The 23066-nt window shown below is 33.1% G+C and overlaps 4 protein-coding genes and 1 long non-coding RNA gene across 13 annotated transcripts in view; 2 read left to right on the top strand and 3 right to left on the bottom strand.

Annotated features, from left to right (window-relative positions):
• Window positions 1-1005: 1005 nt before the first annotated feature.
• On the bottom strand, window positions 1006-3256 carry LOC139905354 (uncharacterized). Its single transcript, XR_011780019.1, has 2 exons — window positions 2272-3256; window positions 1006-2212 (listed from the first exon to the last, which is right to left on the bottom strand). It is a non-coding gene; the product is annotated as an uncharacterized lncRNA (long non-coding RNA).
• A 131-nt stretch (window positions 3257-3387) lies between these two features.
• On the top strand, window positions 3388-6705 carry LOC121117878 (uncharacterized). 5 transcript variants are annotated; one of them, XM_040712396.2, is made up of 5 exons: window positions 3388-3582; window positions 3881-4015; window positions 5525-5739; window positions 6087-6228; window positions 6438-6705. In XM_040712396.2, the coding sequence occupies exons 1-5, from the start codon at window positions 3430-3432 to the stop codon at window positions 6636-6638; spliced, it is 846 nt and encodes a 281-aa protein (XP_040568330.1). In that variant the 5' UTR covers window positions 3388-3429; the 3' UTR covers window positions 6639-6705. The 5 variants fall into 5 exon arrangements, with proteins under 5 accessions (XP_040568330.1, XP_040568331.1, XP_040568332.1 ...); XM_040712397.2 differs by lacking the exon at window positions 3881-4015 and adding an exon at window positions 5003-5038 and having other exon boundaries at window positions 3390-3582; XM_071888310.1 differs by having other exon boundaries at window positions 3415-3582; window positions 3881-5038.
• Window positions 6260-8483, bottom strand: LOC121117877 (mitochondrial nicotinamide adenine dinucleotide transporter SLC25A51). Its single transcript, XM_040712395.2, has 2 exons — window positions 7528-8483; window positions 6260-7278 (listed from the first exon to the last, which is right to left on the bottom strand). The coding sequence occupies exons 1-2, from the start codon at window positions 7872-7874 to the stop codon at window positions 6696-6698; spliced, it is 930 nt and encodes a 309-aa protein (XP_040568329.1). The 5' UTR covers window positions 7875-8483; the 3' UTR covers window positions 6260-6695.
• Window positions 8484-9516: 1033 nt separating this feature from the next.
• ctrip (E3 ubiquitin-protein ligase ctrip) lies at window positions 9517-16676 on the top strand. Its single transcript, XM_040713341.2, has 4 exons — window positions 9517-10318; window positions 10991-11803; window positions 11867-12122; window positions 12177-16676. Exons 1-4 carry the CDS (start codon window positions 9891-9893, stop codon window positions 15852-15854), a joined length of 5175 nt encoding a protein of 1724 aa, XP_040569275.1. The 5' UTR covers window positions 9517-9890; the 3' UTR covers window positions 15855-16676.
• LOC121118757 (protein turtle) overlaps window positions 15507-23066 on the bottom strand; it is a 24488-nt gene continuing 16928 nt past the window's right edge. For all 5 annotated transcript variants that reach the window (XM_040713342.2, XM_040713345.2, XM_040713343.2 and 2 more), the window contains 4 exons: window positions 22071-22180; window positions 17201-17635; window positions 16770-16992; window positions 15507-16484 (listed from right to left, as the gene is read on the bottom strand). In XM_040713342.2, the coding sequence (XP_040569276.1) occupies window positions 16381-16484; window positions 16770-16992; window positions 17201-17635; window positions 22071-22180 (872 nt within the window). In that variant the 3' untranslated portion in view covers window positions 15507-16380. The remainder of the gene's footprint in view (window positions 16485-16769; window positions 16993-17200; window positions 17636-22070; window positions 22181-23066) is intronic.

Genomic DNA, 23066 nt, shown 5'->3' with positions numbered 1-23066 from the left:
TTCAGGTTCAGCAGTTCTATCGGCCCCAGTTCTGTCATTTGAACGGTTTTGGTTTCCGTTCAGCTTTATAGGTCTCGTTTTTTAGACAGGCTCAGTTAAGTAGCATGCACTTAAAACAAAGGGCGTCACTAGAAAATTTGGGCCCAGGAAAAATATTAGACAATGCTGCAGCTACCTTATACGCAGAGTGCCCCAAGTTCCAACAGGAGTCCTGAAAACTAAGGTTGCTTAAGACAGTGGTTTTTAAAGTGGGGCCGTGAGTGAAGGCTTTAAGATGGAGAATTAAGGATTGCTGCAGTCTACAGATACATAGTACACATGTTTTTTTTTTTTTTTATAAAGGGGGTCCCAGCTAAAAATGCATTAGTATAGAGGGACCTTGCCATAGTAAAGTTTGGAAACTGTGGCTTAAGAAATATTATAGTTATCATATTATAGGGCCCCGACAAGCTTAGTAGCGGACCTGGATTCATAATTAATCTATCCCACCCCTTCCCTCTTTTATTTGCACAGTCACATCTGGTGTAAATAAATAACATCCATTGATACCTACTCTTATCATCGTTAAACGAAACAAAATATTTACCATGATTTGACAATCCACATTGAACAAGGCATCATAAATGGTGGAGGTAGAATAAACTCCTCTACTCCTCAGCCGTTGAATTTATCTGACCAGTGTTACTTAGTTATATCAATAAACATAGGACTTGAGGTGTTTTATAAAAGATATTTCCTTTATGTCTTCTTTTATTATCCTAAATTGGGGGTAATGGTCCAAGCTATATCTAGGGTTGTAAACCCTAAACATTTTTTAGCGTAGGAATTTTTTGTAGTTGGAAGTTGAACAGTGTTTTCTATTTTCTGAACCTGTTAGTATCATTATTCCTTATTCTATTCCCAAGAAAATAACATTTAAGAGCAGTAAGTATGATCTATCACGGAATCATATTTGCATTCAAGAACTTTCCGTATTAGAGAATTTCCGCTAGCGGGAATTCGAGGTTGCAAGACCAAATATATTTTGCAAAACAAAGGTACAGATTTTTTTACATTTTATTTTATTTACTGAAGAAATGCATAAATGCTTATAAATTATAGTACATAAGGTGCCATCAATTGGCCATGGTAAACTATTAATCATTTTCTAAGGCCAAGAGAAAAATAAGAGCCAATACTGGTTTGCTTAGGTTTAAACTTTTGGTTTGCAATGAGTGATGTCTTGGTATCATACAGTTTGTTAGCTATCTCGAGGAAGTCAGCCCTTTCATCTTTAGGGAGATTGCATGACTCATTGGGATATAGCAATATCTTTGATGCCATCTCCATCAGCTCTTTGATGGATGGGGGTTCTTCACTGGCTCTTCTTTAGTAAACTCTTCATGATGACATGTTGAATGATTCATGCATCTATAGGTTGCAGATAGGAAGTTGTATTTGGGAGGAAGAACACCATCTTTACATTGGAGAGTGTTATCGGTGGATGAGCTCCACTGTTGTACATAAATAGCAAGATGTTTCTATTTTGGAAGACCATTTTGTTGTTCAGGGACTTCAACCAACGCATAAATATATCAGTGGTCATACAAGGTTTTGTTGTCTATATACTTAACCTTCATCTGACTTCTGGAACGTTGAGTGAAGCATCTTGGATTTTGACTTTTTCCTATCACTAAAGGTCGCAGCTTCTCACATAACTTGGAAACTGCCAACAGAACTGGGATGCAATCTTTGGCCATTTTCCCATTCTTTGCACCTTCGTTTTTGCGGACATAAAACTTGCTTGGAAGTGTTCAGAAAAAAAGTCAAGTATCGTCATAATTGAGCACATCTTTAGCTGGATAACCTTTCAATTCTTCAATATTTTCTGGTTGAACTTCCACCCCTTCACCACACAAAACAGCACTGCTGAGTTGATCCCTTGAGATAAATTTCTGCAGCCATCCTTGAAACGCTTCAAAGTTATTCAAATCCATAGACAAAGGAAAAGTAGCTCCGTTTTCCCCGATGAGAGGTCCAATCAGTTGGAATTTTTTTGAACGGCAGGGCATAAACCATTACATTACTCATTTATTCACTGCAGAGTATTTGGAACGTCAATCAACGAGAAGTTTACAATTACTAGATAGAGTACCAGAATGATAACCACAGAGGAGTTTCTCTTTATTTTTCAGCGTTTCATATACTTGAGTTTTGCCAACACCGAGAATCTCTTGAATTTATGTAATCTTAAGATAATATAAAAAACATTCGTATTCTTTATTTAACTACCTATGAATTGTGTGCTGTACAAACCATGGACTCTCTTCGTTCAGTTTGATGCACTTCAATCGCTGTTTCACCGTCAAGACAATCCTCTTTCGTGTATTCATTAACGACATTTTTCTAAATTCTGAACAATTTTCTAAATAAACTTTATGTGTTCACTTCATATAAATATGTATGAAACAAAACAACAAGCGCATGGGTTGTTGTATCATGTTATGTGGATTAACTAGTTGATCCAAAAATAGAAATATAACTATGTCTTTGTCTTGTTTATGCATCTCATGTGGTGGTTCTATCCATACATATCATGAACTTAAAATTACTCTTCTAGCAAGACTTCATTTCCGTAATTCGAATGTGTTTATGACATTTGTGTACCTCAAAAGCTTTCCAGATTACGGAATTTCCGGTGTATGGAATTAAAATTGATATAAAAAAGAAGTGAAATAATATAATGCAAGAGAGACTCTTCCAGGTATCGGATTATCCGTTTGAGAGAATTCTGTAGTTTGGAAGATTTAATGTATAATCACAAGTTCTCTCATAAATAGCAGAGAGTAACGTTAAAGCAAAGGAGTTATAAATTACTCATAATTTATGACTGAGTCATAAGTATAATAGGCTAGCAGTTGATTCAATGTCAGTGAACTCACATGGTTAGTTGATCGAGATAGTTTTTCAGAATTAAACTAGGTATTGTTTGTTAATAGTTGGAACTGCATATATCACAGTTCCGTTATAAAACATTATGAGTTATGACTTATCTATATATTTCGCTAAATAATATAATAATTATTCAGCGTGCAATGATTCCATACCCATGTCAAGTTGTCCTAAAGGAGGCATCAGGGGTGTCGGATGGATTTTTTTTGAGGGAGGGGGGCTACCACAGAAATTTCATTATGGAACCTAATCACAACACAAATAAAATATGTGCTTTAAAAAAAAGTGAGGGCTAGGGGTTAACACTACATGGTGCACCTCCTGCAGACACCCCAAATGTATAAACGATCTTGTATTTCAAGGTTTTTTTTATTACAAATTTTCTATAAAAATTAATAGAAAGCTTCTACATTGTCACATTGGAAAAATAAAAAAAGAAGAGGACTAGTTTGTTTAATCAATTTTTTCAATAGAAATATATCCAGTCCCAAAAACAATATGGCGGATGCCAAGTTCAAATTGGATGATATTTTAAATAAACAAAAGGCCCCTCCTCAGATATTAGACTTGGTAAATTTGGACATTCAAACGGAGGAAGAATACCAAGCCATTATTGAAAAAATACCGGATTATAAAATACGCCCCGAAAAAGTAAGGGAATAAAAATTGTAATGTGGTCACCCCTTAAAAAGAATTTTAAGTAAATAACGTAATGATAGTTGGGAAATCAAATACAACTGTTACTTTAAAAATACCTTTCATTTAATGATAATTATTCGTTGTTAAAGCTCATAAACGGTATATGTAAGTGATAAAATTAGGTATAAATTGTTAGATGAAAGGATTACATGTGCATGTACCGAAAGGATCATGAAATCATTCCACTGATATTTGAAAAGAGTTGTCCATGATATTATCAATGAACTCTTCTATTATATCATTTGCAAAGCCTGAGGAAATTCATCAGCAAATTGAGGCTCTCTCCAAATCTTTACGAGAATATAAATTGATGAGGAAGAAGTTAGATGAAGCAGAAAAATCCAAAACTAACTCAACAAATTTTGATCATCAACATGAACCATTTGTAACTAGTCTTCTTTTTTTACATAAAAAACAGTCCCTGTTTTCATATTCTATTTCGCATATTTTATTTATTTATTGCATTATAATCAAAGATATCTGAGGGTATCTTAATGGTTCACTCTTGACTTCATATTGTTTCTATTGTAAATGTCAAGACTTAATCATTCAGATCACTGTTATATTTTTCTAAATAATGATGTAGATTAATTTAACAAATATAACTACAAGGATACAACATATTAAAGATTTAAAACGGCCATTAATTTATTAATAATATCTCGTACCTACAAATGCATAATATAATAATGAAATAAATTATCGTCTACACACAATTATAAATTCCTTTCTCTCTATGAAACATAAATATATTTCCTGGAATTTGAGTGAACTTATTAGATATGACTTTCATCTAAAATTGAGTACACTCTACATTTCAGGTACAAATTTTGTTTTTGGAAGAATTCATTAATTTTTAACAAATTTAAATAGTTGATTCTTGTTCTTAAAAATACTTCTGAACAAGGAACTTTCGAGTTGACAGCTCTTTGTAAAAAAACTTTTTTACATAATATATAAGAAATATCCATTTAATATTTACTTCATGCATGGCTTTTTTTTTTGTGTGTGTGTATTTCTAAAGAACAATATGAGAGATAAACACAAACTGATGATTGTGTTCATTAAGGGATACTCTATACGGTAATGACTCCATCCATTCCTTTTTAAATTTGTTTTATTCCATCCATAAACCTAATAAAACAGTTCCATATCTTTATCTGTTCCAGAAAAAGAAGAAAATACTACATAATTAATTCCACATGCTGACTGACCTACTTAATTATGTTTTATAGTACAAATTCATTCATAAATTCATCGATGGATATATGCAAATTTTTACTGAGAGCATGTATCTCATCTCTGTATTTATTAGCTTTAATTTATTGCACTTATGACTCCAATTATTTTTATTCATTTTTCTATGCTTCAGCCACAGGATGTTCAACACACGCTTGCATTGGAAAAGGTATACAATATTAATATAAATAACTAGCTTTTTATTTGACTTTTAAGACAAACAAAAATAACTTTTTCTCTACCTCAAACTAAACCATTTCTTACAATCAAATCTTTAATGAGAAGCTGAATGGAGTATTGTAATTTAAATGAAGATCAAAAACAACTTATTTAATATAATAGAAACTTGTGTAGGTAAATGTTAATAAATATTTTTGTAAAATGGCACGGGTAGATATATGAACTTAACTATTCTGATAAAAATAGCACTTTCGTACTTTTTAATTTAAACTAATATGTCCTAAATACCCACTTTTCATTTCACCCAGACAACCAAAGAAAAGTTAACATTTTATTTTTAATAAGATTAGAAAATGATTTATTCATCCAAGAAACTTTGTTGGATGTGCATGACATGCTTAGGATTTATGACTATATGCATTTGCCTATATTTTTGTCAAGCCTAGGTTATGTACAACATTGTTTTCTTTCATAGGAGATGATTAATGATGCAAATCTATTATTTTCTGACGAATCAAGACGTTCTGTAGGAAAAAAGACTATACCAGAAACGCCGTATCTTTTCGCGGACCCTTGTCCAATATCAATGAAAAATGTAAAAATCTCAGATTTATCCTCCGTTGATATTAATTGGAAAATGTTGACTCTCGCCAGACCCAAAACAAAGACAGATGAAGAGATATTTTCGAGGTGAGTATATAATGATTCACATTTACTTAAGAAACCGCGTACACCCATTTGAGCATGCAATACCTATCGATGTGAAAATTGTTAAAACCCTTGTGAGGATACATAAAAGTATATGTTGGTATCCTGCAAGATATTAGTGCTCCTAATTAATTATTTACCCCTATTTTTAAAATTCAAAAGTATTAGTTAGCAAGGAGTACTATAGTTTATTTAGTGATCTTTGAGTGGATAATATGTCGCTTCACAATATTACAGACATACATTTTTCATTTTAATTGACACCTAGGCGAATTTGGACAATTTTCTCATCTCTAGCATTACCCATGTTAATATTACTGCTCTTTTAGATTAGTCCAACTAGATAAATGGAGACTACAAACAAGAGCAAGGGAGCAGGAACAAGACTTAGCAAGAGGGGGTAAGAACCCTTTCATAGTTGTAAAACAACCAAGCTCATCTAAAGGTGGAGTCACTGAGACAAGTATTAAAGTAAGTTCAAGGATTATTTAATTTGTATAAATTTAAATCAGTCTACTGCATGTATATTTATTTATAATAATAATAAAGTTAAGAGAAAACCAGCTTACATTTCAAGAATTTTATAAGTCAATTATATATAGTCGAAGTCGAAATTCAATTAATACAATTGGATATGATGATTAAAAATACATAATATCATTAAACAATGTCTAATATAGGTTTGTAGCGAATGTGCTGAAGAATTTTGCAGTGGAACATGCAAGGAATTTCAATATGACGCATACCAGAGAATTATAATTCCTGAAAAAGAAGCGGAAGTCGGAAGCTCTGGAAAGACATCAAAGAAGAAGAAATCTTCACATAAAAAGAAAAGGAGTAAAACACGACCAACGACACTAAAACCAACTAAATCCCATTAATTCACACATGTATACATATGTAGTAAAAAATCGATCATAACAATAATAAAGTCTATTTTAAAATTTTTGAATCGGAAATAAAATTAACAACTTTGACTGGACGAATTCGAAAGATACGTTAATAATGCCCCAAGAGATAAATGACCTCGTATAATTGAGATGAACACCTTTAAACATGCCCACGAATCCTCTTTCTTTAAGAAGTTGTCGAAAAACGGTTGAAAAACTTAAAAAAGTTCCACCGATCTTCGATTGCATATGAGTTTTTGTTACGTTTACTGGATAAAAAATAGTACTAATGATCCCTCCCAGAAATGCTCCAGATACGAAATCGCTGACAAACTTGGGTATTGAAGATGGCGAATCACATTTGAAGCAGGTCAGGTCTTGCAATTTTTCCCGGAAAGTAAAGAAAAAAACGTTGGAAGGTCCATTTCTTATGAGAATACCTGTGAGTCCTCTATAGTATTCTTTAAGTCCGAATTCACGTCCCAAAGTGACTAGTGCGTCTGGAGTGTGTTTAAAGTGAGCATTGTATTTCGAATTTTGTAAGAGAACTTGAACTCTCTCTAATGGGGTCAATACGGCTTCGATGCATCCGGCGCATAAAGCTGCAGTAGGCGAAGCTATTGGATAAGACCTGAAACAAAATGAATGAGGTCAGTAGTTTTTAAATCAATTCTGTCGTGTTTCACTGGACTTTAAATCAAAAAGGGGATAATGACTGACTGATTTATTTTGCATTTTGGAAAAACAAAAGAAAGGTTAAAACTAATGTTTACTACTAGGGAAAAGATGAAAGAAGGGAAGGAGACACTTGAGATGGAGGATGCATTTATTTGTAATATTAAGTATTATTTAAAATAACAATAATAATACTAGTTCTAACCTCTGTTTTAAATATTCCCTTATTTGAAAATAACTACCAAACATAATGGATCCTCCTGCACTTTTCTGTATAAGAGGGGGACCCACTCCTCTGTAAAGAGTAGAAACACCTTCTCCACGAAGCTGTTCAAAGGCCTCCTTCATGGATATTCCATACAGAACTTGACGAAAAATGGTTTTATTGATAGGAAAAGTCGCGAAAATGTTCACTACGCATGCCGTCCATCCACTCACATACTCATGCCACTTTCCAGACGTCATCACTCTTCTCCTGTCTTCCTTCATTTGGCTCATTCTGGATATGGAACTGGGTACTTTTTCCTCATTCCTCACTTTGGAATCCTGCATAGCATTACTCAGTAAATTAATAGTAACTACTAACTAGTAGAAGCGTAAGAATATATAAATAATGTCAGTCCAATGACATATAAATGATAGATAGTAGTGTTGGATCGGTCCTCCCCTCCTTTGAGTCTTTTTTTTATTTATCGGTTCGATCTTTCATACTATTCAATTATTAACAATCCTAACTCCTAAAGACCGATACATCGATCCTTCTGCCCTGGCTATACTTTAATTTTCTTCTCTCCTAGCTAGGATTGAAGAATATAAGAATAAAGAAAATAATGATTGATTGCTAGAACGTATAATAATAATTAATACGTTCTAGTCACACATCTCCAATTTTGAACTTAAGGTATTTTGTTTTTAGAGGTTATGTACAAGAATTTCGATGAAATTTCAGGGACTGAAATGACGTAGTTAGTAGTAAATTCGTAATTTCAGCTGTTTTAGTTTCCATAAAAGACTAACACGGATCGGTCCTTGGACTGAAAAATTTAATTAGGACCGGACTACAGTCTGTTTAGACCGATCCAACACTAATAATCCGAGACAAAATGTTTTTTATGTCGATGGTTGTAATACAATATTGAGAAGCACAAGCTCTCATCACGCAACCTTTTTTGATGAAAAATTCCTGTTGTTAAAATAATATGAAGTTAGTTCAGTCATATAATATAATTCATAACTATAATAATTGTTGTAGTTTTATATCAACTTCTCTTGATATTTTAATAAACTTTTCCATTTTAGAGTAGTTTTTGAAAAATATTTATTGATTAATAAATTATGGAATGCATACAACTGAAAATCAAAGGAGATATATGTTATCTAAATGCTATCTTAAATAAATGTTTAAAAAATTATTGAATAAATTAATTATTTTGACGAATTTTAACAAAACCTCTACTAATATACCAAAAACAATAGCTAAGCCAAAAACCCATGTAAAAACCCTTGTCAGTTCTATATATTTCTTTGTCTATGATGTCAGTCTGTGAATTACGTCACAAATCGCACTTACATTTACTGTCACTACATTGGCTTAATAACTTTGTACCTAGCTAGCTTGATCCAGAGGGTCCATCGAAAAAGACTCACCCATTCATGTTTTTGACTTGCGAATATGCATATTAAAATTTGTTGATTCATGAGTTTATAGTCCCAGACTCATTTTTACTTATGTTAGTTGTCTTTTCCAATATCCGATCCCTCCTTTGTTCATATCTATGTAAATGTAATTATATTTAAATATGATGTATAACTTTCATAAGCCCCCTATCATATAACTTTTACTACATGTCACTATGCTCAAGATCGACCATATGATTTTGTATTTTTATAGCTAAAAGAACATAACAAAGTATCTGACAGATTTTTGACGTCAACGAATTTGTTGAGTGTATTGACAATTCTTTCTGTGCGAGGAAGAGTTAAATAAATCACGTGACGCAGACAAGAAACTCAGGATGGGGGAGCTGGAAAAGAGAGAGAAACAAATGATCAAAGGATCGAAGAAAGAACAGAGAGATAGAAGGAGAGAGATGGGGAGGGAGGGAGAGGGAGAAAGAAAGAGACGAGCAGAAGAAAGAAAACAAGTGGGGAAAAGAAAGAAAGACAGAAAAAGTGTGCGTGAAATATAAGAGTTAAGACTGTGAGCTGGTGGAAGGGCAGTGAGGAGATTGAAGAAGCATGTTAATGTATGTTTATGTAGGAGGAGAGGGTGGACGGCGGGACTGCACGCACACTCCACAGCATTAATAGAATAAATAAAAATATTAATGGAGTAGAGAAGAAAGAAAGAAGCGAAGAGAAGAAGAAAGAAAGAAGAGAGTGAGTGAGTGAGTGAGGAGGGAGGGAGGGAGCGAGTGAGAGAGCGTGCGAGCTGTGGATGGATGAAGGCTGCTGTCTCTTGATCTACGGGAACCTTTTGTTACTTACTTTAGAGAATTTCGTTCTTTTTCTAATTCCAATAATTAATTAATTTTCAAAACGGGGTCAATTTGTTCATCATCGAGTGTAATGGGTGATTCTTCTTCGTCTTCAGAGGACGTTGGTGGCGGTGGGGGAGGCGGTGGCGGAGGGGGCACGAGTGGTGGAACGGAGTCCGAGGAGCAAGATATGGGTCGACTTCAAGCCATGCTTGAAGCTCGAGGATTTCCTCCTCATCTGGCAGGGGTTTTGGGGCCGAGAATGCACCACTTTATGCTGAATCGAGGTGGCGGTGGAACCTCTTCTTCAGCTTCTGCCAAGGCGCATGGCCTTTTGGGGGGTCTTCAAGCCACGGGCGATGAATCCAGGCAGCTACAGGCTGTTATAGAAATGTGTCAATTACTTGTCATGGGCAATGAGGATACTCTTTCAGGTTTCCCCATTCGACAAATTGTTCCAGCTCTCATTGCTCTTCTCAAAATGGAACATAACTTCGATCTTATGAATAATGCTTGCAGGCAAGTATCTCATACTTGACTTCACTTGCGCACTTGCGATCCGCTTTACAATTTCATTACAGAACTACCTCATTCTTTAAATCACCAGAAACCTTTCAAATCTTTGATAGTATCCTGTAATGCCTTCAAAAAAAAAAAAAAAAAAAGACTCAAAGAAACTAGCTAGATTTGTACTTTATGTATCATTTTTTTTAATGCCATAACATAATGAGCCTTTTAATTATGACTAATAAGATGTTCCGCATTCGGAAGCAACAATTAAAAGTTCTTTGTTTTACTACGTAACAAAATTATTTTTTAATTTGATATCCTTCAATCTATTCTTAATAGTATTGACTGGTCATGTTTATTATAATTTATTTAGTATTTTATTTGTAAGTGAAGGACATATTTAATTATTCCATAACATTGTAATTTATTCCTACACAAATACGTTAATCAGTAAATCAGTGCATAAGTCCTAATTATGATCATTTTACAAAATATTTTTCAATTAACTATTTGAAAATTGAATACAATTATGTAACCTATTTATGTATAATTTATGAACAAAAACATTTTTTAACTTTGGTTTGATGGATTTTTTTCTGCTAGTTAGACAATTGTTATTATTAATAATTTGTTTAAGTAATGTATCTATAATCAAATAAAACATATCTTTATCCATTTCAGAGCTTTAACTTATATGATGGAAGCTCTACCTCGCTCTTCATCAGTAATAGTAGATGCAATCCCAACTTTTTTAGAAAAATTACAAGTAATACAATGTATGGATGTTGCAGAGCAATCTCTTACTGCTCTGGAAATGCTCTCTAAAAAACACAATAAAGCTATCTTACACGCAAAAGGAGTTTCTTCTTGTCTCACATATTTGGACTTTTTTAGCATAGGAGCTCAGAGAAATGCTCTCGCAATTACTTCAAATTGCTGTCAAAATCTACTACCCGAAGAATTTGTCCATATCCGGGATTCACTTGATATTTTAAGTTCTAGACTCATTCATGACGATAAAAAAAGTGCTGAAATGGCATGTTTGGCTCTTTCAAGATTAGCAGAGAGTTATAAGAATGATAAAAATAAACTCAAAGAAATTGCAACTCCGGAAGTAATTTATAACCTTCAAAGAATACTTGTGTCTGACCCTCCTATCGTCAGTCCTAATACGTTTGTGACAGTTTTGCATATACTTGTTGTGATGTCTTCACATGGTTCTGAAGTTGGATTGCTTCTTTTACGTCAAAAGATTGGGTCGACATTGAGACAACTTCTTATAAATGACGAAATGGAACTTTTGTCTAGGAATCCTCAAGAACTTTATGAAATTACAAGTCTGATAGCAGAATTGATGCCGCCGTTGCCTGCAGATGGAATCTTTGCAGTTGACGCTCTTTTAACTAGACCCGGGGCTTACATTCGAGATCCTGTTCTCTGGCAGTGGCAAGATGACAGGGGTATCTGGCACACATATGGTTATAACGATTGCAGGTAATCACATTAGCAAAGTGGTTATTTTTTATAATATTGTTAATATTTTTGTATTAATTGTAGGGTTATTGAAGCGGCACATGTTGCTGGTGAAGAAGAGGTCACTCTAGCTTCAAATGGAAATACTTTTGTTCTAAATTTGAACTCAATGCATGAAATTAAAGAAGAAAGTGGAACTGCTCGACCAATTCAACGAAAATTTACAAGCCAGCTTCAAAATGAACATGAATCAGATCAAGTCATCGCTACAAAACTAAAAATCGAACACTTAGATTTAACCTCTGATCTAACACGTCAGCTTTTCCCTGTTTTATTAGATGTAATTAATTAAGTTTTAAGATTTTTCAGCTTTCTAAATTGCGTATATTTTTAGGTTTATTCAACTTCGGCTGGACCCGGAGTCAGACACAGCTGTATTCAAGCTAAATTGCGCATGATAGTACACGCACCCACAGAACTATTGAGTGAAGTATTATCAATTTCAACAGTTTCGAGCCAAGTTGCAGGAATGCTGTCATCAGGAGATCTCAAAATTATTATTGGAGCATTACAAATATCTGAAATCCTTCTTCAGAAAATTCCGGAGGAATTTGGAGTACACTTTAGAAGGGAGGGAGTATTACATCAAGTTCAAAAGCTCACGGATCCTGATAATCCAATGACGCTTAGCCAAGGTGGTTTAGAAAATACAATTGTGGGAGCTTCAGCAATATGGACGCCTCAAAGTAGAACTTGGACCATTGCTGGTTCTTCGTCGTCATCCTCTCTTCCTAACGTTTTTGCGGATCAACTTCGTGTACCAAAACGACGGGATGAATCATCACCGGACATAACACCACAATCTATAAGATTAAGTGATGTATTGAAAAGAAAAAGGGCCTCAAAACGTCCATCAGGAAGTAGGAAAGGTCGCCATTCTGATCCATCTAACTACGACGGCCCCAGCACATCTTCTTCAGGACACTCGTCTACAAGAAATAATCAGAATCTCAATAATTCTTGGAATAATGAGTTTCAAGCCAGTGGAAGTGATCCTCCTAGCACTCCCTCAAGACGTTCAAGACTTGCTGATAAAACTTCGTCGCTCTTATCTCAGTTACATCCTGCGAGATGGGGCCGATCTACATCCACGTCGTCACCCACCCTTGGTTCTGGTTCAACGGGAGAAGCTCAAAGAAAGGAAGGTATAGTTTCTAATAGTGGTTACAAGTCTGTGAGCAGTCCAGCCACAATGGCTCATGGACGAGAAAAAGCAAAAAGATGGGTGAGAGAAAGGGCAACTAAATTTTTAGAATCTTATTTTAAAGAGAGCTTGGGATCAAGACATCCTGCTCTTACTATTTTGCGACGATTAAGTGTCCAAGTTGATCATCTAACTCGTAAGCCCAAAGATGGAGAAAGATCTCTCAAAGAAATATTTTCTGTATTACACGAAAATGATATATCTCCTTTTGAAGTTTCTCAAAGTGGACTCGTAGGGTCCTTACTAAAATATTTGACTACTAAACAAGATAACACAGAAATCAATCATGAACATCGTATACGTACATTTTTATATGTATTCTTTGGATGCCCAAAAAACCCAGAAGATTCTATTCCTGACCCAGAGATTGTCTCTCGGTCTCGTAAATTCATTCAGAAATTGAATGCGTGTTTAAATCATCTTGAGCAATTTCCCATTAAAATGCATGACATGACGACTGGTTCTTCTGGTGTTAAATCTGCAGGATCAACATTACGATTCTTTAAGACTCATCATTTGAAATGTAATCTGCAGAGACATCCAGATTGTACAACTCTTAAGTCATGGAAAGGAGGTTTAGTAAAAATTGATCCTTTAGCTCTTGTACAAGCAATAGAGCGCTACTTAATTAGCCGTGGATACGGATATCATCAAGATAAAGACTCTGGAGGTTCTGATGATGATGAGATGAGTGATGAAGGTGCAGATGATACGCTTCCCTCAACAAGTAGGGGTACTTCATCATCTTCAACAACAGCTGGAGGCTCTTCATCCTCAACAAGTTCTGATAATCATCGTCTGGAGTTTTTGATAGGAGATCATAAACTTCCTTATGAAATGACAGTATATCAATCAATTCAACAATTTGGTGGATCTCCTCCTCCTCAATTTGATCCGGTTGGAGATTTAGATATGTCAGGGAATTTATGTGGAAGTCCGAGTATTTGGGCTAGAATTCATACCATTTATTATAGGCCTGCATCTGATGATGGTAAAAATAAGTCTGAGCCTGGGAAGAAAGGTGCAAGTGGAGGTAAAGGATCCAAACAAAGTAAACGGAAAGTTATTCCTGATGAATTATGGAATGAAGGAATTCCTCCTGAACACCCTAGTCCCCTTTATACATTCTTAGTTGATAAGCTTCCAAAAATTACAACTGATCCTTCTTCAGATGTTCTCTGCTTACTTCGTGTCCTTCATGTACTGAATAGGTATTGGTGGACTCTATATCCAAATGCATCATCTGTCCAAGAAATTAGAAGCATGCCACTTATACCACAACAAGACTTTATTAATCCTAAGTTAACTGCTAAAGTGAATCGCCAGTTACAGGATCCTATAATTATAATGACCTCTAATCTACCCAATTGGCTTAAAGATATAGCTAGTTCTTGTCCCTTTTTGTTCCCTTTTGAAACCAGGCAATTGTTGTTTTATGTTACATCTTTTGATAGAGACAGAGCATTATTACGCTTGTTAGATTCGATCCCTGAGCTGGGAGCTACCGATGCAGGCCAAGAGAGAGTGACTCCAGACCTGGATCGAAAGAAAAGAGTCATCTCTAGAGACGATAATTTACTCAAACAATCAGAACAGGTTATGAATGAACTAGCTCCTTCAAGGTCATTACTAGAAATACAATATGAAAACGAAGTTGGTACAGGATTAGGGCCTACACTGGAATTTTACACTCTTGTCTCAAAAGAGTTACAGAAAGCGGATTTGGGGCTGTGGAAAGGGGAAACTGTGAAAATTAGTAATGAAGATGTCATGGACTCTAACGAAGACAATGAACGAAATGATAAAAGTTCTTGTATCGAATATATTCACTCTAGTGTTGGATTATACCCCAACCCTATGGCCCGAAATGTCAAATCTAGTCAAAGGAGTAAAATTAAAAACAAGTTCACTTTCTTGGGAAAATTTATCGCTAAAGCAGTTTTGGATAATCGCATGATAGATATGCCTTTCAGCCAACCGTTTTACCAATGGTTACTTAGGGAGGAATCAACTTTAGGAATATCAGATTTAAGAAATGTCGATCCGACAATTGCGTCTACAATATCATCCTTGGAAGGGATTGCTCGCAAAAAAAGAAAACTCGAACAAGATCCTCAAATTTCTCCCGACGAAAAACTTGAACAAATCAAGTCATTAACTATGGATGGATGTCCAATTGAGGACCTTGGACTAGATTTTACACTCCCAGGATATCCTAATATAGACTTGCGTAAAGGGGGTAAAGACATACCCGTCAATATAGATAACTTACATCAATATGTCGGACTTGTTTCTCATTGGTTATTAATTGAAGGAATATCGTTTCAAATGGAAGCTTTACGAGACGGTTTTGAATCAGTTTTCCCTATTTCCACACTACAGATGTTTTATCCTGAAGAATTGGAGCAAATCTTCTGCGGTACTGGACAAGGAAATTTTAATAAATGGGACTATAAAACCCTCGTAGAATCTACAAAACCAGATCATGGCTTTAACTCAGAGTCTCCTGCATTAAAATATCTCTTAGAGGTACTGGAGTCCTACAACATTGATGAACAAAGGCAATTCTTACAGTTTGTTACAGGATGTCCTAGACTTCCAGTGGGTGGTTTTAAGGCTCTTAATCCCCCATTAACAATCGTCAAGAAATCATTTGATAATGCAGACGCAGACCCTGATGATTATTTACCTTCTGTAATGACGTGTGTCAATTACTTAAAACTTCCTGATTATTCTAGTAAAAAGATTATGCGAGAAAAACTACGAATTGCAGCGATGGAAGGCCAATATTGTTTCCATCTCTCCTAGTTCTTTATATTGATGTTAAAATAGTAACGAAAAAATGATAAAATGATAAAAAAAATGAAACGTCTGTGATTATTTTCAACTTTCAAGATGTACAAGAATAAGATTACTGATTTTCCCTAACTTAATTATGCTGTGTGTTATATTTATATTTACTATACTAGATAAATGTAGGCATACAATGAAACAAAGAAAGTTATTAATTTTGCAAATATTAACAACTTTACTGAATCTTAATAACTTTTCTTATGCTTGTTTTGTCTTTTGATACTTATTCATTAACTAAACTTTGAATCATGTTTTTCTCACCTTTTGTTATATAATCGTCTTATAAAAGTTAAGTTCATGGGTTAAAACGTATTGATGAAGTATGCACTTATTTTTTTTCTTGTTTCCTTACAGAAATAGTAGGATAGAAATAGTAACTCAACTTTTTTGGGGTATTTATTTTCGAATATTGTATATTTGCTAGAAAATTCATGTAGAATTGAAGAATAACTGCTTGTACAATATTTAATATTTGATTTGTCTATAGATAATTAAATAAAAAAAGCTGGAATACGAGTAGAGCATTGACAAGAGAGGAAGGTAGATGATAGAAAATTCTTGATCCCTTCGAATACGCAGCATATCCTGAAAGAAATACTTTAATCAATTGAAATGATAATTGTTACTATCAATTTATTAGTGTACTTGAACTGACGATTTAACTTATTATTATATAAAAAAGTTAATATTTCGTGAATATGAATTAAATGTTTGGATCTTATTTTATAAAGTGGATAACAATATTTTTGTATAAAATAAAATAGCGTCTTCAGAAAACGTTTAGAGTGTATGTACTTAAATAAACAAAAAAATGAATTTCCAACCTTGAGGGGAAGGAAGGGGAGGCATAGTAATGAAAAACATTCTTACCGCGAGTTGCCTTTGTTTTGAGTGGTTCTCCATCCGGGTGTATTTGTCCATTCTGCGGTATAATGTGATTTCTTTGTTGTTCAGATCTTTTAAATAGTATTTCTTCCTCTGTGCTATCATTTTGAGTCCTAGAGTTGATGGATGATGTGTCCTTTTCCGTGTCAAATTTTAAGATTGGAGAGAATTTACTAATGCCATAAACGTTCCTACTTCTTATCCGTGCCTATAAACAAATCTAATTATTATCTAAGAAGGAAATATCAACTTCAACAAAAAAACTTTTTCTTTAAATATACCATAAATGAATAATAATGTAATTAGTACCCCCCTCCTACAGATGAAAAAAAAAAGTTATTCTCTTTTAGCATGAATATTATGCAGGGGTATATATACATAAATCAAAATTAAATACGCTCAAGTGAGGATTTTACTTGATAAGTAGTTCCATGGAGTAAACCATTCAGTGTGTAAGATTGAGATTTATCAAACACTTTTTTGTTTTGAGCAGGTATATTCATAATGATCCAGGGTCCCTCCTCCCCTTCTCGTGTTAGATCCCGAAACTCGAGTTCATAATTGATGATAGGTGTTGAGCAGTTTACTTTCCAATTAAGTGTTACAGAGTTTGGAGAGTTGAACACTGGTGGCTCCAGAAGAGCTGGGTGAGCAATGCCAGAAACTTCTATTTGAGTTTGTAACTCATCCCCTGTTGAGGTATAATAAGTACAGGAATAAAGGCCATAGTCTTTACTTCGAAAGTTCTGTATTTTGAGTCCGTAAAGATGCTTGGATTTTGAGACGATGTGAGCGTGAACTCTTGATGATTTTTTATGCGATAGTGTCTCTCCGTTCTTGCTCCATCGAACCTTTAATAAGAATGAAATTAACGAATATTAATATGGAGGGGTTTTATTTTATGGAAATGAGTATATCCTCTTTTAACCCAAATTTTGTAATATCTTTACATCCAGGGCCGTAACTGAGATTTTTGATTGTGGCTTTTTAACGGAATGTTTCCCAATAATTTAAAGATCATATTAAAGGTTAAAATTAACAAAAAGTTCAGTTCCTTCGTATTGTTTATTCTTATGTGTGTTTTTAAGGGTGATCTGTTATTTAATCTGCATTTCTTCTGCATATTGATGAAAAGACCATTTGAAAATTACATTTTTTCAAAGGGCTTAAGACACCTCAATTTTAAAATCTATGAGCTCCAATTTTTAGGTTTCATAGGAGTTGTTTTTGTTAACTGATACAGAAGAATATAATTCTTTCCTTCATTTTAGTGGAAATCAATATCCTAAGTAGTAATGTTTGGGGTAAGGCGAATTACTTTTTCTTGAATTTCAAGAAATTTCCTTTTGGTTTCTTGGCATATACCAATGTATTTATACTCGTATTGTCGAGCATATATTCGATGAACCAAGTAGTAATTTGTACTATAGGATATTTATAGATTAAAAGAAAATCTGTGATGACTTAATTGCCCCTGTCTTTTGCGCATATAAGTATGATTTCTCACTTTTTTTGCAATTGATGAAACTAAGACAATTGTTCGGGTAATGGCTAATAGTATTAGCTAAAGGGACTATAAAGAAAGAGGAGACAAGACTGTTGAAATAATAACCATGAATGCAAATTATATTCACTCATTCACATACTCTTGATTAGAAGAAGGACTATTGATATGACTTTTGTACAACGCAAGGGGAAAAAACTGTAATTTTTTTCCAAAAATCCCATTACTAACAATGATGTGAGTCAAAAGATGAACATTGCGGAAGCAGCCCATTTCAAACCCTTTGGTTTTAAGGTTGTTTCTTTCCATCGATATGTGTGTCGCCTCTTTCCTTTTCTAGTCTTTTTAGTATTAATAGGAACAGAGGGCATTCAAATTTAAAAAAATAAAAATTCAATCATGCTTAAAATATGAAATTTCCATAAGAAAATTAGGACTAAAACTGAAATTAATATGAAACATTTTCGTACTATTAAGAGGTTTGACGAATTTGAATTTACAGTGTACTTTGTTGTAGCTGTGAATGTTTCTGTTTCTTTTCTCCTAATCAATGTTCTGAACGTTGATTGTTTGAATTGGAATTATCTCTTTTTAAGCTGTTAACAATTATAGAATAATAATCCATACTTTGGATTAATTGCTAAGTACCAACTGATTTAGGGTCTTTTTCGGTTTCTTTTCGTAGGAAAGGTTGAGTGATAAAATATAATTAATGACGTGGAGAGTGTTCGTCTTATTGAGTCAAATATGTACAAATTTAATGTACAAGTATGTTGTACATCTATTTACATGCGAAGTATACACATTTGATTAAAGAAGGGATGTGTGTAAAGAAAAAACTAAGTGTAGCGTTTAGAAAAGGAAAAACGTTTGACGCGTGTGCTTTTTCTTCTTTTTTGTTCATTATTTAATTATCGTAATATAAGATCATCATGTAATCGGGCTTGCCAGAAATTTAAATTTGATGTACCGTACCAACTACTGGGCAAGACGGACATAATTTGACGGCATAGAGTATAACAGCGGTACAATAACAGTCACGGAAGGATATATGTAGCTACTCTGGGTAACAGTTATACTCTTTGACGTCACTATTAAAAAGCGTGTTGGAAGTCAACTATCAGTCGGAAAAGCGTTATGGCTTGACCTTGCATTTTTATAAACCTTGAAATGTAGAAGGTTCTTCCCTATATACAAGTAATTCATTTTCTCCCCTCCAAAATCATAAAACAGGGAGCTGATATTAACAAAAGTCTTAATTTAGATGTACCATCTCTAAATACAATAAAGAAACTTCCAAATATATATTATCTTTTTATGGAATAAAAAATGTTTCTATAAATTATGCCCTGGTTGTTATTTGAGAGATTAATTTTTTTTCTTAAATGTATAAATACATTTAGTATATGTTCCAACTCTTACAAGAAAAGGGACTTAACAGATAAGAATATCCTTTAAAGCCATAGTAAGAGTTGTAAAATATGTCCATGTTTAATTGAACTCTACTAAATATATAGTATTTATAAGCATTAATGCTTGATAATGGAGATCTGGAGTGGCAGGGGGAATCGTTACTTTTATTCAATTTATGTAATTGTGGTTGTTATTTGTTTCTTATTTCACTCCTATGCAATGAATATCATTTCCAAATCTCAAACTATGTACGTATGTACATACGTACTTTAGTGGTAGTTACAAATTCATTTTTATAAAGGAAAATAATTATTCCAACAGTTTCTTTGTTCTGTCAGACGTGGCTTTCTTTTCTTCCTTTTTACAACATGACTACCGCAGTTTGCATGTTTTGAAATTATTTATAAAGAAAAAGACCCATAAAAATTTCCATAGACAAAATTCGTTGAGATATTATGCTTTATTTGGCAGTGGTACGAAGAAGTAGGGCCGTGATTACGGATAAAGGGAGTACTAAAACTGACTATAACTATAAATATAGTAGTTGTTATCAAAAAAATGAAATGATGTGAAAAATTTTGACACCTAATAACACATTTTTTATTTTTTTTTTTGCAAAATTAGGAATACATTTTTAAAATTTTATCAAAAAGTAAACAATCCTAATCACGACCCTCCATGGACAAATGTCATAATTCATAAATAGGAAAAGCTTAGAGATATTAAATTATTCGAATGATTTGATGATCGAATAAAAACGGAGCTCTTTTATTTTTTAATACATTTCTTATTTTTGTTACAAATGACTTTTTTTTAAATTTAGAAATGACCATTTATTATTATTTTTCAAATGACTTTCATAATTTGATTATTCAAAATATTAAATTCTATATCCACGTAGCGAATAGAATAAATTTAGAAACACCAGTATTCGAATATTAATAAATTAATTAGAATCACTAGTTAAGCCTCCATTATTGTGTATTTCGTTTGGTCATAACGATGATACATGTAGATCTGAATATTTTCTCAGATGGTAAACACTGTAAATAGTTTATGAACCACTCTGTTGTAGGGAATTTCATTTAGTATACATGTATAAGGTTATAATATGTGGTCAATCAACACGAGCACAAGCTAGAATGATTTTTCTCAAAAATGAGTGTGGATTACCAGGGGCGTCCAAACGAATATATATATATATATTTTTTGGGGAGGGGGAGGACTTGGTTCTCAGAATTTTTTGAAAAAAATCCAAAAACTCAAAAATCTACAGCTTTTCACAAAAATTCAATTATTTTGAAAAAAATTTTAAAAAGTCCACAGCTGTTCACAAAAAATTAAAAAAAAAATTTAGATGAATACAAATTTAAATGTTATATTTTTTGGAGAACATTTTCAAAAATCTACAGCTGCTCACAAAAAAATTTAATTTTGCAAAAAAAGTTTCAAAAATTAAATTATAAATATTAATTTTTTTGAAAAAATTTCATATACTAAATTTTGTTTGAAAAAAAAATCCAAAATCCATAGCTATTCAAAGAAAATTTAAATTTATTGGAAAAAAAATTGAATTTTTTTTTTTTTTTTTTTTTAAGAATTAGATTTGATTGAAATTTGAATTATTTTTAAGGAGGATGCAAACCCTCCAGCCCTCCCCTGCGGATGCCCCTGATTACATTAGGAGTCTTTGCCGAATTATAGTCAATTTTTATCAATAAATTATCCCTTTTGAGGTGCTGCAAATTTCACTGAAAGTAGCGATCGCCAAAAGTAAAGAATAGAAATTGATAGATTTTATTTGAAAGGGATTAGGGGGACAAGTTAAGTATACTAAATAAAATAAACGTTCTGAACCTTGGGGTCATCAATTCTATACCCATGCACACCCCATCCTCTGTTGGCTTCTTTTTAGTCGTCCGCTGGACGACTAATATATGCTTTTGATTTCTTAATTCGTTTATACATATTTTTTGAGCTAGTAGACCTCAAGCCTTTGGGGAATCTTAAATTAGCCCTCAACTTTAAAAAAGTTGTTGACCCCTGTTTTAAACTATACTTAAAACTCTTGGGTATATTAAATCATCTTACAAATTTGAATATAATCCCTACAATTGACTTAAATATCCCTGTATATATATATATATGAAGTAAAAAAACTTATGGGGATTTTCTGGGTTCCTTAAGTTTGTTGTATATTATTTTTATATTGACAAAGCACAAATAGGTTGTATGTTACTTGGAAAAGTATTTAAATAATTATTGAAGTTTAAGGGGTTGTGTCAAACCTACTACCTTTAAAAGTTATGCACTGAATTCATTTTATAAATAACTATGAAAATAAAAATATGTAAATGATCTAAACTCACTGTGTACTGACAGTTATCTGCCACCCCACAAACACGACAAAAGAGCTCTACTGTAGATTTCCTCCCAGCGTGGATCCAATTCTTGGGTGAATAAATTCCAGCAATGTTATCTAAAAGGAAGAAAATAACAGGTGATAAAAATGTAAAAATAATTTATGATTATTCAAGGAGAGGATCACTTGATTTAGTTTGTAGCCCCGTCCTCCATGTTGCTAGTAAGTAGATTCCACTATTGAAGGATTGATAATATTAATTAATAATTATCACAGATTTCATTTTTTATATTTATTTTATTTCCCCCTTCTATCTAGTGTGATAGTGCTGAAGCACAATAATAATGAAAATTTAACTTATTATTATATTTTAGATATGTAATATGTATGAAAATAGATAGACAGATACGGAACATTTGATGAAAGCAATTTCTCTTTTCCTTCCATAATTTACTTTTTTCTTTTAAAAAATGACGAAGAAAAATTAGTTTTATATTTAAAATCGTTTTATACATCATATACTTATTTCATATTATTACAACTAATGTATCATTTCACAAAAAAAAAAAAAAAAAAAAAATTGTAATAATCATCAAGATTTCACATCTTTGTCAAATGTTTTTTTTTTTTAAAGAAAAAATGTATATTATGTACACTTTGAGCCAAAATACGTACGTAATAAGTGCTTATATATGAAATATTAGTGATGGACTTCGGTCTGGAAACCCTAGACCGATCTGAGACCCATATAAATTTTGTAAGACCAAGCTAATTAGGTTCAAGGTCGGAATGGAACGGCTTTGTAGTAAAAATCAGTGTTTATCCACAAAAAGAAAAATGACGTTTTGTAAATTTTACTTCTGGTCCAAGATTGAAATTTCAATTAGAAAAAATTACTTAGAACCAAACCGAAAAAAAATAATTCTCGGATTGTGTTCCAATATTAATAAATTGAACATGCGAATAGTTATATCTCTGATTGCGAGTAATTTCATAAACGAGT

Source organism: Lepeophtheirus salmonis, chromosome 5 (assembly GCF_016086655.4).
Source record: "Lepeophtheirus salmonis chromosome 5, UVic_Lsal_1.4, whole genome shotgun sequence".
NCBI classification, from domain to species: Eukaryota; Metazoa; Arthropoda; class Copepoda; order Siphonostomatoida; family Caligidae; genus Lepeophtheirus; species Lepeophtheirus salmonis.
The sequence above is the reverse complement of the archived record's forward strand: the minus strand, read 5'-3'. Positions and strand labels throughout refer to the sequence as shown.

What these genes read in the sequence shown, in the direction of transcription:
- LOC121117877 (XM_040712395.2), bottom strand. Translation starts at nt 7,874, where the DNA reads ATGCAGGATTCCAAAGTGAGGAATGAGGAAAAAGTACCCAGTTCCATA. An exon ending in AGGGAATATTTAAAACAGAG is followed by an intron (nt 7,279 to 7,527) that starts GTTAGAACTAGT and finishes ATTTTGTTTCAG; the next exon opens with GTCTTATCCAATAGCTTCGC.
- ctrip (XM_040713341.2), top strand. Translation starts at nt 9,891, where the DNA reads ATGGGTGATTCTTCTTCGTCTTCAGAGGACGTTGGTGGCGGTGGGGGA. An exon ending in CTTATGAATAATGCTTGCAG is followed by an intron (nt 10,319 to 10,990) that starts GCAAGTATCTCA and finishes TATCCATTTCAG; the next exon opens with AGCTTTAACTTATATGATGG. An exon ending in TTTTCCCTGTTTTATTAGAT is followed by an intron (nt 12,123 to 12,176) that starts GTAATTAATTAA and finishes GTATATTTTTAG; the next exon opens with GTTTATTCAACTTCGGCTGG.
- LOC121117878 (XM_040712396.2), top strand. Translation starts at nt 3,430, where the DNA reads ATGGCGGATGCCAAGTTCAAATTGGATGATATTTTAAATAAACAAAAG. An exon ending in ATCATCAACATGAACCATTT is followed by an intron (nt 4,016 to 5,524) that starts GTAACTAGTCTT and finishes TTTCTTTCATAG; the next exon opens with GAGATGATTAATGATGCAAA. An exon ending in TCACTGAGACAAGTATTAAA is followed by an intron (nt 6,229 to 6,437) that starts GTAAGTTCAAGG and finishes TGTCTAATATAG; the next exon opens with GTTTGTAGCGAATGTGCTGA.